The sequence below is a fragment of the Oculina patagonica genome, chromosome 5, assembly GCF_052425735.1.
Source record: "Oculina patagonica isolate OP01 chromosome 5, crgOcupat, whole genome shotgun sequence".
In the NCBI taxonomy this organism is placed as follows: domain Eukaryota; kingdom Metazoa; phylum Cnidaria; class Anthozoa; order Scleractinia; family Oculinidae; genus Oculina; species Oculina patagonica.
This window is the reverse complement of record NC_135762.1, coordinates 12,401,117-12,417,296: the sequence shown is the minus strand read 5'-3', so window position 1 is coordinate 12,417,296 and position 16,180 is coordinate 12,401,117. Positions and strand designations below refer to the sequence as shown.

The 16,180-nt window shown below is 40.7% G+C and overlaps 2 protein-coding genes across 2 annotated transcripts in view; one reads left to right on the top strand and one right to left on the bottom strand.

Moving 5' to 3' along the window:
• The window catches only part of LOC144655561 (uncharacterized), a 253,491-nt gene that overhangs the window by 80,251 nt on the left and 157,060 nt on the right, over positions 1 to 16,180 (bottom strand). The window lies entirely within an intron of this gene.
• LOC144655505 (cytoplasmic dynein 2 heavy chain 1-like) overlaps positions 1 to 16,180 on the top strand; it is an 89,416-nt gene that overhangs the window by 31,944 nt on the left and 41,292 nt on the right. Inside the window, exons 28-38 of the mRNA XM_078515746.1 lie at positions 65 to 273; positions 805 to 981; positions 3,404 to 3,699; positions 4,243 to 4,528; positions 5,013 to 5,111; positions 5,369 to 5,532; positions 6,061 to 6,307; positions 6,758 to 6,909; positions 12,234 to 12,378; positions 12,891 to 13,102; positions 13,653 to 13,897. Coding sequence (XP_078371872.1) covers positions 65 to 273; positions 805 to 981; positions 3,404 to 3,699; positions 4,243 to 4,528; positions 5,013 to 5,111; positions 5,369 to 5,532; positions 6,061 to 6,307; positions 6,758 to 6,909; positions 12,234 to 12,378; positions 12,891 to 13,102; positions 13,653 to 13,897 — 2,232 coding nt within the window. The remainder of the gene's footprint in view (positions 1 to 64; positions 274 to 804; positions 982 to 3,403; positions 3,700 to 4,242; positions 4,529 to 5,012; positions 5,112 to 5,368; positions 5,533 to 6,060; positions 6,308 to 6,757; positions 6,910 to 12,233; positions 12,379 to 12,890; positions 13,103 to 13,652; positions 13,898 to 16,180) is intronic.

Here is a 16,180-nt window from a genome sequence, read left to right as displayed (position 1 = left end):
TGTTTTTGTATGGGGAAGAAGCTGCATCCATTACTTGCAACGTGCATTGAATTCTTTATTTTAGTGAATGCTAAAGTGGAGGCTCGGCTAGTCGTTCAAGCTCTGCGTGTGAACACACTATCCAAGCTGACCTTTGCCGACTCCAAGAGGTTTGATGCGCTTGTAAGAGATATATTCCCAGGTGTGGACTTCAAAGGTGTTGAGTATGCTGAATTGGCAGATGCTTTGAGAACTTCTGCTCAGGAATCCAATCTTATGGTCATGGAGACCCAGGTCAGTATTACTCAAACTTCTGCTTCAGTTGTTTAAACAGCTAGCAACTTTAAAAATTGCCGAAATAAGTTATTGTCATGTGCCCTTTCGTCGTTATCATTGTTGTTCACAAGAGATGTTAAACAGCTGTTTGGTGAAGCCTGGTTCACACCTACAACGCAAATGCAAACACAAAATTAATGCAAGCGACGTTAACACGTAGAACGCAACGCAAGCAACATAAGATCCACAGACGCAGTTGAAGTCTTTCATCGCTCGTATGAACCGTTCCTTAGATGCCACCAAACAGGATAATTATTGCAAATACAGTCAACTGAAAACTGATAAGATCCTTAGTCGACTTCGAACTTGTTACTTCACGTTAGTGTTATCTTCACCGATGCAATAGTCTCCCGCGCAAACATTCCTTGTTTCTTGCTCATAACATACGTCACGCAGTCTACGTGACGACCTAAACAATGTCTGCATACGAGACTACCGTAGTGACAGTGTCAGGAATTGCCTTCATATTTTGGTTTTTGTTTTGAACAGGTAAAGAAGGCGCTCGAGCTGTACGAACAGCTTCGCCAGCGGATGGGCGTTGTGGTGATTGGTCCTTCGGGCTCAGGCAAAAGCACCATCTGGAAACTGCTGCGGTTGGCCCTTGGTAAAGTGGGCCAGACTGTGAAGCATTACACAATGAACCCAAAGGCCATGCCACGTACTCAGGTAAGTGTTTTTCTATAGTGTTAGTTTTCTCCCAAATGACAAGTGAAGAGATTGCTCTCTGAGACCCGGACGCACACACATTGCAACACCGGGCTCACACGATATTGTACACAGTTACTAAATAAGTACACCGTGTATTCACCTCGGATATCATTGCTTATTATATACTCAACAAAATACTGCGTTTTTGATTGGTCAATGACGAATGCATAAATAGGTTATAGAGTGCAAATTGGGGTTATAGAGTGCAATACAGAAGTTGCTATGGAAACACCGGGGAAGCGCCAAATTTGAAAACCAAATTAAAAAAATGGCGGACAGCCGGTTTGCTTTGTCAAACCAAAATATCGTCGAGCAACTTAAGGAAAATGCGAGAAACAAAAACACATTGAAAGCTACACAGACCTGGTTGAATGTTTGGCAAACATGGGCAACAGAGAGAAAAGTAAACCCAAAAATGGAAGAATACGAGCACGAACAACTCGATGAGATGTTGCAAACCTTCTACACAGAAATACGCACAAAAGACGGGTTTGAATACGAACCTGAGAGTTTAAAATCCATGCTGGCAGCCCTTGACCGCTATTTAAAAGAACACGGCTACAAGTACTCGATAATAAGAGACCGAGAGTTCCACCAGTCCAAATTGGTACTTGAAGGAAAAGTGAAGTGTCTCCGACAGCAAGGAAAAGGCAAACGACCCAACGCCGCGAACGCACTGACAACCGAGGAAGAAGAAATGCTATGGAGTGAAAAAAGTCTCGGTGACTGCAGCCCAAGAGTTCTTTCCCAGACGATGTGGTGGCTCTTGACTCAACATTTTGGCCTGAGGGGAAGACAGGAACACCACTCAATGGAAGTCGAGGACTTCAGTTTTTGTGTGGACGACAGTGGCACAGAGTACGTCACATTTAAAGAGAATCCTACAAAAACGAGGCAGGGAGGACTTAACACAAAACATCGTAGTGTTCTGCCAAAAATGTTCGCTACTGGCGGTCAGAGATGTCCCGTTGAGTTGCTGAAGCAATACCTCAGTAGACGTCCTCAAGAGCTGCGAGAAAATTAAAAGGTCCTTTTTACCTTGCCATAATTGAAAACCCCAAAACAAATGTTTGGTACAAGAAGCAGCGCCTCGGCGTAAACAGTATCGACAACATGATGAAGAGCGTTGTACAGAACACACCTCTGGAGAAAAGCAAGAAGAGATTGACTAACCACAGCGCAAGGAAGACGGTTGTGAAGAAACTGAGGGCAGCAAGCGTCGAGAGGCAGTCGATAATCCAGGTGACTGGACACGTAAGCGAGAAATCTCTAAACGACTACGATGAAGGTAGCGAGAAGGAACAGCAACAACTCTCCAACATTATCAGCATGCCTCCACAGTCAGCAGCTTCGAGCAGTTTCGCTGGTGTACCCGCAATGCCGTCTTTTCCCGCTACAACTTCAAGAGGTGAACAGGTAAACACAAGCAGCCATGCTTACACCGTGAACAATTTTCACAACTGCCAAGTCACATTTAATGTGATTCAAGGACAGTGCACTTCACCTAAGTCTGTGAATCCGAATGCTATTTAGTGAGTCCGATTGAGATTAAAAACATTCAGGAACATTTGAAAACAGATAAGTGAACCAGTACTCTTGTCGCTTTTAACAACTGAAATTTAGCTTTTTTAGTTCAGCTTGTAAGCGTATATTTTCTCAGAAACTTTTCAAAACTTCACGCTTGATTTGCCTTGTCACAACATGATATTTTTTGATTGGTTCAAATAAAACATGTGAGCATTTGGGAAACCATTGAAGCGTTTCGTGTGGTACGCATGGCGTGCAAAGTATAGCGCGACGCAGTAATTTTTGTTGAGTACATAATAAATAAAAAATCGTATGAACTTGCTCGTGCATTACGTGATTTATGGTCACTCGTGATGTTTTAAAAGTTCTCAAATTGCACTCGCCTACGGCTCGGGCAATTTTGAGAACTTTTAAAACATCACTCGTGCCCATAAATCACGTAATGCACTCGCGTTCATACGATTTCCTGTACGTGTAATATTGCCCAGAAGTGGAATTACGTTATACTTCTGCAAGATAACTCAGAATTATTTCAACTTGTGCCCACCATCTAAAATAATTATGTTGCGTAACGGCCTGACAGGAACAGAAATTAAAACTTCTAGTCTGCTTGATGTTGTTCGCTTCTGTCGTGTACATAGCCTGTTTTGCAGCAATTGATGCGATTTATAATACTGCTACAGTGTAATTTTTTTTGTTTGTCATCGGGATTTCAATTTCTTGATTCTAAATATTAGGGCTTGAGAGCAGCTTAGCTATATTTTGAGCGCGATGTTGCACCGTCCGTCCATCGTCTCATTGTTGTTTTTCTCATTACACCGCTTCACTTACATTACCGATATTTCTTTAATAGCTACTGGGACATATCGACATGGACACTCGTGAATGGTCAGACGGAGTCTTAACGAACGCTGCCCGTCAGGTTGTTCGAGAACCAATCGATATCCAGTCGTGGATCGTGTGCGATGGCGACATTGATCCCGAGTGGATCGAGTCTCTCAACTCCGTCCTTGACGACAACAGATTGCTGACTATGCCCTCCGGTGAAAGGATACAGTTTGGTCCTAATGTTAACTTCCTGTTTGAGTCACATGACCTGAGCTGTGCCTCTCCTGCCACTATTTCGCGTATGGGCATGATATTCTTGAGGTATATGTGAACAACCCACAAAACTTTTTTACACACTCAAGAAAATTCACGGCCCGAGGCAACAGTAAATTGTCCAAGACACTGAAAATCTATTAAAGCCATTACTCGCTCAAAGACGCCGACAGACGTGATAATTACTTTATGACTCGCAAGTAAAAATTGCACGAACGTTCTTTGTTTAAAAAAATAGCTACATGATTTCAAAATCAAAAGTATATCTGGAAAGTACATTGAAGGATCATCAGAAAAATTAATGTTATTCAACAAATTGTCACGACGCTCATACTTATGAAAAGTCATTGTTATTCGTCATAGTTTGCCAATATTTGTCCTTATTCTTGCAAAGCGCTGTAAAGCCACAGTATTTTTAGCATTAAAACAATTATCCTGCTTAATCTTGCGGAATATCGTCGAATTTTAGCCAACTCGGCCTACGGCATCGTCAGCTAGTTATTTAACGATATTCCGTGCGATTTCTGAGGGTAACTGTTAATTAAATTAAAAGTTTAACTTTGTCATGGCTTGTTGAATTTCTTCTGTCAGTGATGAAGATACCGATGTTAAAGCTCTTGTGAAATCGTGGCTTCAGAGCCAACCCGAGGAGGACCGCCGTATGTTGGAGACGTTCTTAGAGGATCACTTCTACAAGGCGCTGGACTGGGTACTAAAACAAAACGAGTTTGTTGTGGAGTCGAGTCTAGTGGGCGTGGTTATGAATGGTCTGTCACACATGCATGGGGTCAAGGTCAAAGCGGAGTTCGCTTGTTGTTTGATCCGAGGACTTGGGGCTAACTTGTCACCTACAGCCAAGACTGCGTTTGCAAAAGAGGTAACGTAGTGTTCTGCGTCAATTCTTTGTTTTCCTTGCTTTCGTTTTCATCGTGCGTTCGTTTGGTGATGTACTTACACGTATAAACTGGCTCTTAGGTATCTGACTTACCTTCCTCAGACTTATCTTTCTCATTCGTCTGCAAAGCTTAAACTTTCTGCGTACTGCTCAGCTAGAAAGCGTTTTGTCGATGAGGGGATTGTTTGAAAAGAATGATGGTACATAGTAGAGAAATGAGAAACACATTAATCATTCAGTGATACAAGACTCTTATTTTATCACGTTGCGTTGTTTAAAATATCAGAAAATCCTTCAAAACGCATTCCAGATTCCAGACAGCCTCTGACTCTAGTGCAATCCAATCTCTAAACACACTGTCACAGTTGTTACCTCTGTCCGCATTGTGCCAAATAAATGTCATTCCGCCTCTGAGAGATTCTGAGTTGTTACGCCGCGACATGATGAATGGGTTTTTCGTTCTAAGGTGTTCCACTGGACGCACGAGATGCCACCGGATCAAAAGAAACTATTAGACACATACTACGACAGCGAGAGAGGACGACTGGCTTCTTACCAACTAGAGGTGAGTCTATCAAATTATTTAAAACTAGACATAGTAAAACTAGGCAACACACTGGCGAGAAAAGCTCCTGTTTTAGACTCGCTATACTTTAACTTTTGCTCATGTATTATCGGCCGTCGTTCGAGTTATAGTATCGACCATAAGCACATGCCTGGTTCATTACCGTGTACACGCTTCTTTTAAAGGCTACGAAATTTTACACCAATCAAAGAGCTTTTTAACTTTCTTTTGTCTTTTCCTTTTTTTTGTCACACCAGGTTCCAGATTCCCTCGGTGTAAATGATCTTAACTCGTCTTCAGGCGTTTTGCCAGTAATTCAGACCGCTGACATCAAGAGAGGCCTGGACATGTTTTCTCCATGGCTTCATCCAGACCATAGGAAGCCATTCCTATTGGTCGGTCCAGAAGGGTGTGGCAAAGAGTAAGTTTTGTACATCTGCTGGTGATAGTTAACAGCTGCTAGAACCCATTAAGAATTGTTTGAAGCACCATTCGTCAAGATTAGTAATGTGATGCATTGTATTGAATAATAACCCTCAGTGGAGAGTTCTGAAGTTCGATAACAGACGTTTGTGTGGTCAAATGGCAATTTTGTCGCGAAGTGTTGTAAATAACTGTAAAACTCGACATTTATAGCATATAGTTTTTCTTAGCTTAGCTTAGCTTAGCTAAGCTTAGCTTAGCTTAACTAAGCTAAGCTTAGCTTACCTTAGCTAATTTTAGTTAAGTTTAGTTTAGTTTATTTACGGTATTTTATTTAACATAAATGTTAGCAATGACTACACGAAATATATTCCATTTCAATCTTGCCCTTTATGATGAATCAGTATAAGAAAAAAGTAATAATTTTCTAGCAGCTTAGCCACTAACTCCATACGCGTTGATCAAAACAACCTCATTCAAAGCATAAAGAAGCTTATTTTGTGTTCATGGTACATTACAACCACAGGCTCCTACTGAGGCACTGTTTTGAGCAGCTTCGCTCGACCCAGGTTGCTGTGGTACACTGTAGTGCCCAGACTTCTCCCATGCACGTCCTTCAAAAGCTGCAACAGTCCTGTATGGTGATCAGTTCTAACACTGGTCGAGTGTACAGACCAAAGGACTGCGAGAGACTGGTGCTGTATCTAAAGGACCTCAACCTGCCAAAACCGGACAAGTGGGGAACCAGTCAGCTCATCGCCTTTTTGCAACAGGTAAAACTGGTTTGGTTGACTAACGTGTATTTTTGTTACACCGCGGAGGCAGAAACGAAATTGCCACTTCTCAACATTTCAATGATTTTACGTGTGAAATTATCATACTACGGTCTAATAATTTTGCCTTCACTAAATGATGAATAATACAGTCGAAACGTCTACGAATTTGTATCGTTATTGTCGCCCGTCTTCGTAAACTTTCATTTATCTTTGGAATTATTTATTTATTGGAAAATGATAAGAAACATTCAAATGAACTTTGTACAAGTTTCAAAATCTTCGAAAATCTTCTTGTTCATCTTCTTCTTCCTTCTTTAGTGTTGTTTATCTGCGAACAATTGTGATACGGTGTTGAACTTGGGAAGAAAAAAATAATTTCACATCTCCGTGCACCCATGTATTGTTCTGCATGTAATCACAGCAATCCTGATGGTTTTTGTATTATAGGTGCTGACCTACAAGGGATTCTACGATTCAAACCTTGAGTGGGTTGGTCTTGAAGGTGTACAGATAGTGGCGTCCATGACTGCTGGGACTGGCATGGGACGACATCAGCTCACCACAAGATTCACGTCTATTGTTGGTGTGTGCTCCATAGGGTAAGGACGCAGTGACACTATTCTAGCAATGTTTTAAGCAGTACCTTGTGTTGATCATGTTTGCCTGGAAAATTCTGCAAATTCTTAAGAGTGTGCCCGTGAGAGAACAGGGCAGAACCATGCAACAGTTGATACAGCTCATATCACCGATTTCGCCCAAACTTAGCATAAATGTTGGGTATGGTGAGCTATTTACTATGGCAAAACATCAACTCAAAATATTTTATTCCCTTCAAGTTATGGCAGCTTTTGCAAAAATGGCCATTTTTCACTAATTTATGCATATTTAATTAGCTGACTTTGATTAACCAGTTCCACAAGAAAAAAAGGACTTCTGAAAATAAAATTCACTGCACTATATTCTGTGGTTATTAGGCTTTAAGTACAATAATTCACTTTAACCGTCAAATTTGATTTCGTCTCCTCAAACGGTCTTTTGGAAGGTACACATTTCGTACTGTTGGAAATAGCCTTTAACTAGTGCCCAATATCTCCCATGAGCAACAACTTATATACATTATTCTTACATGGGTAATGAAGTCCATCTTTAAACTTCACAAAAATGCAACAAAATGTCTGGGGACTTCAATATTTTATTAGTATTAAGGAACTAAACACACGTGACTTAACGATTTCTTGCTATTTCATCAAAATTCACCGAAACACAGAAGCCATTTATTTGCCTCAATTTGGCATAAAATCGGTACGAAATAGCTAATCAAGCATGAATCTATAGATAACAATCAAAATATTGGCGAAGAAAAGGCAGTTAGGACATTTTTCGGAGCGTTTTCAGAGCCATATAATTCGGCAATGTTGTGATATAGAAAATGTAAAAACAGCAGCGAAAGATTTTCTTCACAAGCTCGCTTAATTCAACATTTAGGCACATCAAAGTAAAGAAACAAGAAAGTAATACTACATACATGCCACTTATCGACACACAGATGCTTTCTTTTGAAGAATTTGTTCTTCCTCGCTGCACTTCGATTCTTTGATCGATCTCAATTGACATGTACTGTTGCTTTGAGGCGCGCTGAACTTAGTCAATCCATCGTGGTTCATCCTTCGTGAAAGGTGTAAACAGGTTGTCAATAAAGTCATTCAAAGAGCTGTTCAAAGTTCACGGAAGGACACTTGTCTCAGCCAGTTTGCATGAAATAAATTTAACTGGAAAATAAACAGCCGCCATGTTGAATTTCTACCTTTGAGCCTGTCGTTTCAGTCAGCGGTACGGCTGTTCACTGGGCATCACGCGTCCATCACGCGTGACCACACGCGCGATCATTTGCTTTTCCTCCGCGAGTGTTCGTTGGATGCGTTTGTGATGAAAATGAGAATATTTTCAAATTGTCGTAGGGAAAACAATTTCCTCCGCTACAGCTTGACGTGTTTACCGCAATGTGATGCTGAACGAACTCTAGGGTGCTTACCATTTGTTGGAGAGAACCGGTTGGAATGACCACTGAAAAATGGAACGGCTTCTTTCCAAAATTAGCAAACTAACCGAAGTAGATGTCGCTTACCATTTGTAGCTCAGTTTCCTGTTATTTCTTTCCGTTGGTGGGAGACCTGAAGGATGGGAGACTAGAACTGGGAAACCTTACAAATGGTAAGAAAATTTCTGACGTTCCGTCAATCTCCGAAGAGATTTTCCAGAAAAAATACTGTTCCATTTGACTTTCACCGAAACAGAGTTCTTGATTTTTCTGTTCAACGGTCGGCATGCACGGCAACCAAAAAAAAATAATTGTTTATGTTCCAAAATGACGCTAAATGGCGGTATAAAACTGCTCCGACGTTTCGGCAATACTGCCTTTTTGGGGGTGGCACCCTGAAGAAGGCAGTATTGCCGAAACGTCGGAGCAGTTTTATACCGCCATTTAGCGTCATTTTGGAACATAAACAATTATTTTTAGCATAAAAGACGCTACACAGTTAAATAAATCAAAATGTCAACGTCTCCCAGTTACTTTCCAGACATTTGTATTTTTTTATTGCTTGTTCAAATTCCCCTCCTCTGGCGGAAATAGTGATTAATACCGCGCATAACGATTACATTTTTTGACCAAATTCCCCTACCCCCGGGGCATAAATGGGAAAAAATGAATAACTCAGCAAAATTGGAGAATAACGTTTACCACGGGATAAATCACTATACGGTGGATAGCGAGGTAGGTTTTGTAATCGTTTCTTGCGCAAGTGCTTTAGTTGGGGGAGCGTCTGTGCTGAACTGAACAAAGTATTCACGTACGAAATGCCTTTAGGGACGCAGTCTATATGGCGCTAGCCTGTTCCAAACTAACCGAACGCCTGGAACAGGCTAATATGGCGCAGCAAATATATACATATATCTATAAAGGTGTGAATGTAGAGAGAGAAAACAACAAAGAATAAAACGAGTTTCCCTCGCGTTGACCTCGAAGAAGACAGAAGACTACCTGTGCTGGTTGAAACATTATATTTTAGCTAATAAGTTTTGCCGTCTTGCGTAGTCCTAGTCTTGCAATAAATTTGTTTAGTTTTAATGCGGGGTTTAAGCTCTCTACAAAAGTCTGCATTCGCGTCTTTGTAACTCACATAGCCACTTAAATTGAGTCGGTGATGAAGAAAATTATCATTTGAAGCCGCAATTCGTCACTTGCAATGTGGGCATTCAGGAGGAAAAATTTGTCCCCATAAAAGCCCTTTTCTAAAACAAATTAATAAAACTGCAGTAATGACGTTTATCGGTAAATGGACAGATGGAGAACTTTGTGGGATCCCGAAAAAGAGAGTGGGTACAAATTCAGTCTCCTAGCTGCCAAAGTGTAATATAATATAGACGATTTGAACAGAAGGAATAGATGTACACAGGCCAGGCTGACAACCTGACCGCCATTTCTTCGAATGTCCATATTCACCCCCTCCCCCACCTCCCCAAAAAGACAGAAACAACAAAAAAAAAAACAATAAACATACTAGTTTTAACCTGATATAAGATGGAAAAACTTGCTCTGATTAGTTAATGGTTTCCGACATTTCAGAGCTCAATTTCAGTGTATTTCTCTTCAACTATTTATCAAAAAAATTCAATGGAGAAGTTGAAAAAAATTCTCACTTTTACAAGAAACGCACACTACTTATAAGGCTAAGATCAAGCCCCGGTTGTTCAGAGGGTAGATAACACCATCCGCTACTTATTCCGACGAAAACAAACATTTGCGGAGGAAAAGCAAATGAACACGCGTGTGTATAGCTGTGTATAGCTGTGTTGGGCTATGTATAGGCGTGTATAGCTGTGTAGGGCTAACCTCTATGAACATCCCTATATAGGATTTAGTAAAACAACTATATGATGGCTACACTACGTACTTGCCCAAGTGTACGGCTTTACCGCTGACTGAAACGGCAGGCTCAAAAGTACAAATACAACATGGCGGCTGTTTATTTTCCAGTTAAATTATTTCATTCAAACTGGCTGAGACAAGTGTCCTTCCGTGAACTTTAAACAGCTCTTTGAATGACTTTATTGACAACCTGTTTACACCTTTCACGAAGAATGACCCACGATGTATTGGCTAAGTTCATCGCGCCTCAAAGCAACAGTACATGTCAATTGAGATCGATCGAAGGATCGAAGTGCAGCGAGGAAGAACAAATTCTTCAAAAGAAAGCATCTGTGTGTCGATAAGTGGCATGTATGTAGTATTACTTTCTTGTTTCTTAACTTTGATGTGCCTAAATGTTGAATTGAGCGAGCTTTTGAAGAAAATCTTTCGCTGCTATTTTTACATTTACTATCACAACATTGCCGAATTATATGGCTCTGAAAACGCTCCGAAAAATGCCCTAACTGCCAATCTTCGCCAATATTTTGATTGTTATCTATAGATTTATGCTTGATTAGCTATTTCGTACCGATTTTGTGCCGAATTGAGGCAAATAAATGGCTTCTGTGTTTCGGTGAATTTTGATGAAATAGCAAGAAATCGTTAAGTCACGTGTGTTTAGTTCTTCAATACTAATAAAATATTGAAGTCCCCAGACATTTTGTTGCATTTTTTGTAAAGTTCAATGATGGACTTCATTACCCATGTAAGAATAATGTATATAAGTTGTTGCTCATGGGAGATATTGGGCACTAGTTAAAGGCTATTTCCAACAGTACGAAATGTGTACCTTCCAAAAGAGCGTTTGAGGAGAAGAAATCAAATCAGACGGTTGAAGTGAATTATTGTACTTAAAGCCTAATAACCACAGAATATAATGCAGTGAAATTTATTTTCAGAAGTCTTTTTTTCTTGTGGAACTGGTCAATCAAAGTCAGCTAATTAAATATGCATAAATTAGTGAAAAATGGCCATTTTTGCAAAAGGTGCCATAACTTGAAGGGAATAAAATATTTTGAGCTGATGTTTTGTCACAGTAAATAGCTCACCATACCCAACATTTATGCTAAGTTTGGGCGAAATCGGTGATATGAGCTGTATGACCTGTTGCCTGGTCCTCTTATGGATACACTCTTAAAGTATTCTCGATTTTTAAGTTTGTTGTAGACTTTTTCTGACGGCTAGCTGATGCAACATTTATCTATTCTATGTAACGAAAATTTCGTAGAAATTTGCAGTGTTCCCAAATCATCACTTGTAAGAATAGTCACCACTATTTTTCTGAATTAGGGGAAATTCTACAGACACTAGCAAACCCACACTACTTTAAATTTGTTTTAGAAATAGAATTTAACAGCTTGCGCGTGTTTAATTACATAGCATGATGAATACAGAGGAGTGAGTTTGGGAAAATTCCGAAATTCATTCTTGGGTGGTGATTGCCTTAACTTTGCCTGAAACGACGCCTAAACCTGACATGAATGGAGCTTTCTGAAAAGGAACCGCGGGTAGATTTACCTTTAGGCTAACCCTGTGTAGGACTGACAGGTTATCAAGTAACTAAGTCCTTCACTGCTCCAAGTATCCTTTCTGGCTTTCCTCGAAATTAGATAGTTACTCCCATCGTGTCCATTCCTCCTTGGCGGCTAGAGTGATTAGAAAATGTGAAGGAACATTTTCAACAGGGGGACGAAGGAAGTTTCCCTACCCCCAGGGTTTTTAAAACAAGGTGGCAACTGCCGGATTTCTGCCGGCTCCTTGATCGTATGTTGCCGGTTACTCTGATCATAGCATCGCTGCGCCTACTAGCTTCAAAACATTTTAACCCCTGCTTCCCCTCACTCTAATCCCCAAGGGAGAGTGTGCTCACAGTCTAGGACATATCGTCCTGTGAGGTCAGGTAGTTGCGTAGTTTTTTTCTGTTCTCCTTTAATCACCTGTGCTTTGTTGTAGCTATGCTGATCGGGAACAGCTGCAAGCAATCTACAGTGCATATCTACAGCCCGTGCTTAACTCCTCACTCAAGTCCCATCCAGTGTGGGGTGCGGTGAAAAATGTCCACACGCTGGCCGGCTCTATGGTCTCTGTGTACGAACAGGTTAGCGCCCAGTCCCCTTAATTAGACCACGAAATAAAATTATTTTATCCTTGCAACCGTAACGATTTTTCCAAAGTATATCAAATCATTATGAAGCTAAGGGTGCCGAGTGTAAGAAAAACAAAAACAACTGAATTGCAAGGATTTAGTTTACTTGATTGATTAAATTCTCACAAATTGCACTGAACAAGACGTATGCAGGCTGTTTGTAGCGAATTTGTATGTCTTTGTACAGTCATTGGCTCTAAAAACAAAGAAGCATTCATCAATTGCTTACTGTTTCTTTAGTTTGTTTCTTCTGTTCGTTTCTATTAAGAATACAATTTCCAAACGGTATCGATGTTATTTTTCCCAGTTTTTTTTTTTAAAGTCTGTCCTTTAATGCTCAGACAGTAGCGTAAGAAATTTGGTAAGGGTCATATTTATAACAGTTTTAGAATGTTATACTAGTTAAAAAAGGGGGAAAGTTTCAGTAGTTTTTTTGTTAATTATTCCCTATGCCTTTTCTTTAGGTACGCTCCAAGTTTACAGTTGATGACTACTCCCACTACCTCTTTACTCCACGTGACCTGACAAACTGGATCCAAGGTCTCTTGCGGTATAATCTGGACTCAGGGTCTGGGGATAGCTCTACTCAGCACCTGCTCGAAATTTGGGCGTACGAGGCGCGTCGACTTTTCAGGGACAGGCTTGTTGGTAAACAGGGTCTGGACAAGTTTGACAGGTATTTAATTTGAAAATGCGATTTTTTTTCTGCAAAGCTATCAGTTTCTAAAGAAACTGTTGTGCTATGGTCGTCTGTAAGTCGATAAACGTAAATTAAATGCCCGTTGCGAACGAATTTAAACAGCTGACATTGCGAGTGTTAGCCCTTCAAATTCGCTATGACGGTCTTGCTGATAGTAAACTAAGTTTTTTGCAGGCTAAACAAGGTTTCTTGTGAAGTGGAACCATTGTCAGCTCGCCAAATGTTCTGTTGTGGGGATATTATTTCGTTCTTTATAATGATCATTTTAAAAAAAAAATCAATGTCTTGCAATGGATAATTAAACCGAAATTGACGCTAATTGGCGACATTTCGATGTTTCATATGTGTTAGTTTTGGTTTTTGTTGTTTAATGAATAATCAAATCATTAACGGTTTCGTTAATCATCACCGTTTAAAATAAACACAAATAAGTTAAATTTCTGTGCAACTTGGACACTGCACTTAACTTTTAAGAACAAATGTTTTGTGTTGTAAGAACCTTCTGATGTGTTTAAAATCTGTTCAGCATCCTAGCCTCCCAGCTGCGTGCAGATTGGTCCATTACTCTGGATCGCCCTGACAACAAGTATTACGTCACTTGGGGCAGCAGCCTTACTGCCTCGGTAGCACCCGCGGGTGATGCTGGGAAGGATGGAGAAGCTCCGGTAGCAGTAGTGTCTGGAGGATCACTTCCGCCTCAGGGAAAAATGCTAGGCAAGCTGGATCAGAAGGACTTCAGACAAGTCATCGCCAAGGGGATGAAAACTTACGGTATGTCTGATAGTTTGCCAAGAGCATCAAGTCGAGGAACAAAATCCTAAATCAGTTCCATTTTGAAAAATTGTGGAGAAACTGATAGTACCGCATGGAAGTACTGTTCAGTAGCTTCATCAGAAACCTATAAAGGTTGAAACGTGTAATTCCCTATGATTCGTATTTGTTTCCATTAAGTACCAAATTACAGTCGGGGGAATAACTTTCAGTTTTGGCAAATCTTCGTTGAAGTGCTCAAAGAATTTCCGAATTATTTTATCCAATCAAAAACTAGCGCGAGCGCTCACGAGTACTCCGAAAGCCGTCGCGCGTATAAATACGTCATGTTGCCTAGCAACTTCTGGGACGAAAACCGCGGGCTCAGTCACTTCTCGGAGAAGTGATGTCGCCATCAACTGGCACTTGTTCCCCCGACTGATTAAGATTAAATTTACAGCGCGCGCTAGCTTGCGCTCGATGGCGTGAGCTTGTTTTCGAACAAGCTAAGTTGAATTAAGCTACATTTGGTTTAATTCTCCTGTTTCACCATCGTTAGGTGGTCTGGAGAACTTCTCTTTATAACACTTAATTATTTTCTTTAGTTTCTGTACGAAATTTGTGGCACTTGGGTCGGAATTCAAGTAACTCACCGAAACACCGAAAATGTTGCATGTGTCATAACGTGTACAAAGCATTCGCGTACAGACTCTTCGTGTTTCCAAATATGGTACTTGGCTGTGAATGCGCGTTACACGTTTCAACCCTTTCAACCCTAATTTCATTTGAATGATCACACACTGTGGTTTCATCTGAAGATTCAAAAGTTAGAATCACTTTTTTAATTCTTAGTGAACAATTCCACATAAACGTATTGTAGGTTTCATTTAAATGGTCACGCACTTAAAGTTAGAACCATCTTCGTACAGGATAACAAACAGTACCCGTGCCACATGAAAGTATTGCTCATTAGCTTTCATTTGAATGGACACACACAAGGGTTTCATTCACAGACCTAAGAATTAGAACTACTTGTACAGCATTATAAACCACAAGTACCACGTGGAAGTATTGCTCATTAGCTTCCATTTGAATGGACACACACAAGAAGCCTGCGTGGCAGGCGTATAAAAGGGAAAGGGAGAGGGAAAAAGAAGGGCAAGAGGGAACGCCTGCCGTAAGAACCCGGTATTTTGCATAACGCCCACCAATTTTCCCGTAATCCAATTTGGTAACTTTCAGTAAACTTTTAGTACGTTAACCAATCAGAACGCATCCCGCGCTTCTTAGGCCCTGTTTATACGTCGCACAATCGTCGAATTTAATTGGGACGAAAATAATTCAAGGACCATTTGGCAATTAAATTCGACGATTGTGCGACGTATAAATCGAATTAGATTCGTCTGATAAATTAAATTCGTCAAAGACGTTGTATTCGTCTCGGTAGCCGGGACGAATAAAATATCGATAGCGCGTCTTCAGTTTAGACGTCGCACAACATACGCATCGAATTAAATGCATACATTATCATAATGTATCCCCATTGAGCCCGTGGTAGATTCGTGGAAAGTTTCGTTCATGTCGCATGCGCACAGGGGTCTTCTCGTGTTTTTCGCACGTTATTGAACTATGTCGTCGGTTGTGGAGGAAAAAAAATGCCGCCCGCTTGCATAAATTGCAACAGGACCACAAAATATTCATGCATAGCTTGTGGGAGAAGTGTGTGTGCTCGGTTGGAATGTTCGATTGCTGAAGAAAACGAAGAAACGGTGGGATGGGAGGCAAACAAAAGTGTTGGTTACTGTTTGCAGTGTGCTCCTGGGGGGGGGGGGGGGGTTCTGTCACGGTATTTTTCTCAATGTCGGGTCGAATGCTCTTTAAAATAAAGTTTAATGTTTTTTTTTTTTGACACTCGAAACGCTTTCTTGAATCTTCCTTCATCATATGTCGCCCAGACCAATTCCCACCATCATGTATTTCTGATACTGCGATGACAACTCCGGTGACGCTGAACATCTTCATCTTCGACTAATTGTAACAGAAGACCATAGTTAGTAGACTATGAGCAGACAAATCGATAAACAATCTCGCGCAAGAAACCTTTTCTTCATCACTACCAGTGTCAACATTCGACGTCGCAGCTGCCTTTTCCGCTGTCTTTCTCTGGATATTTTCTCCAACAATAATGCCTTCGTAAACCTCGCCAGGTTGTTTTGGTTAAATCTGCGCGCTCCGAAAAAATTCGCGATCTCCCGTTAGTTTTTGCGGGAATTATCCCCGCCACTGGTCAGAAGTGCTGAAGAC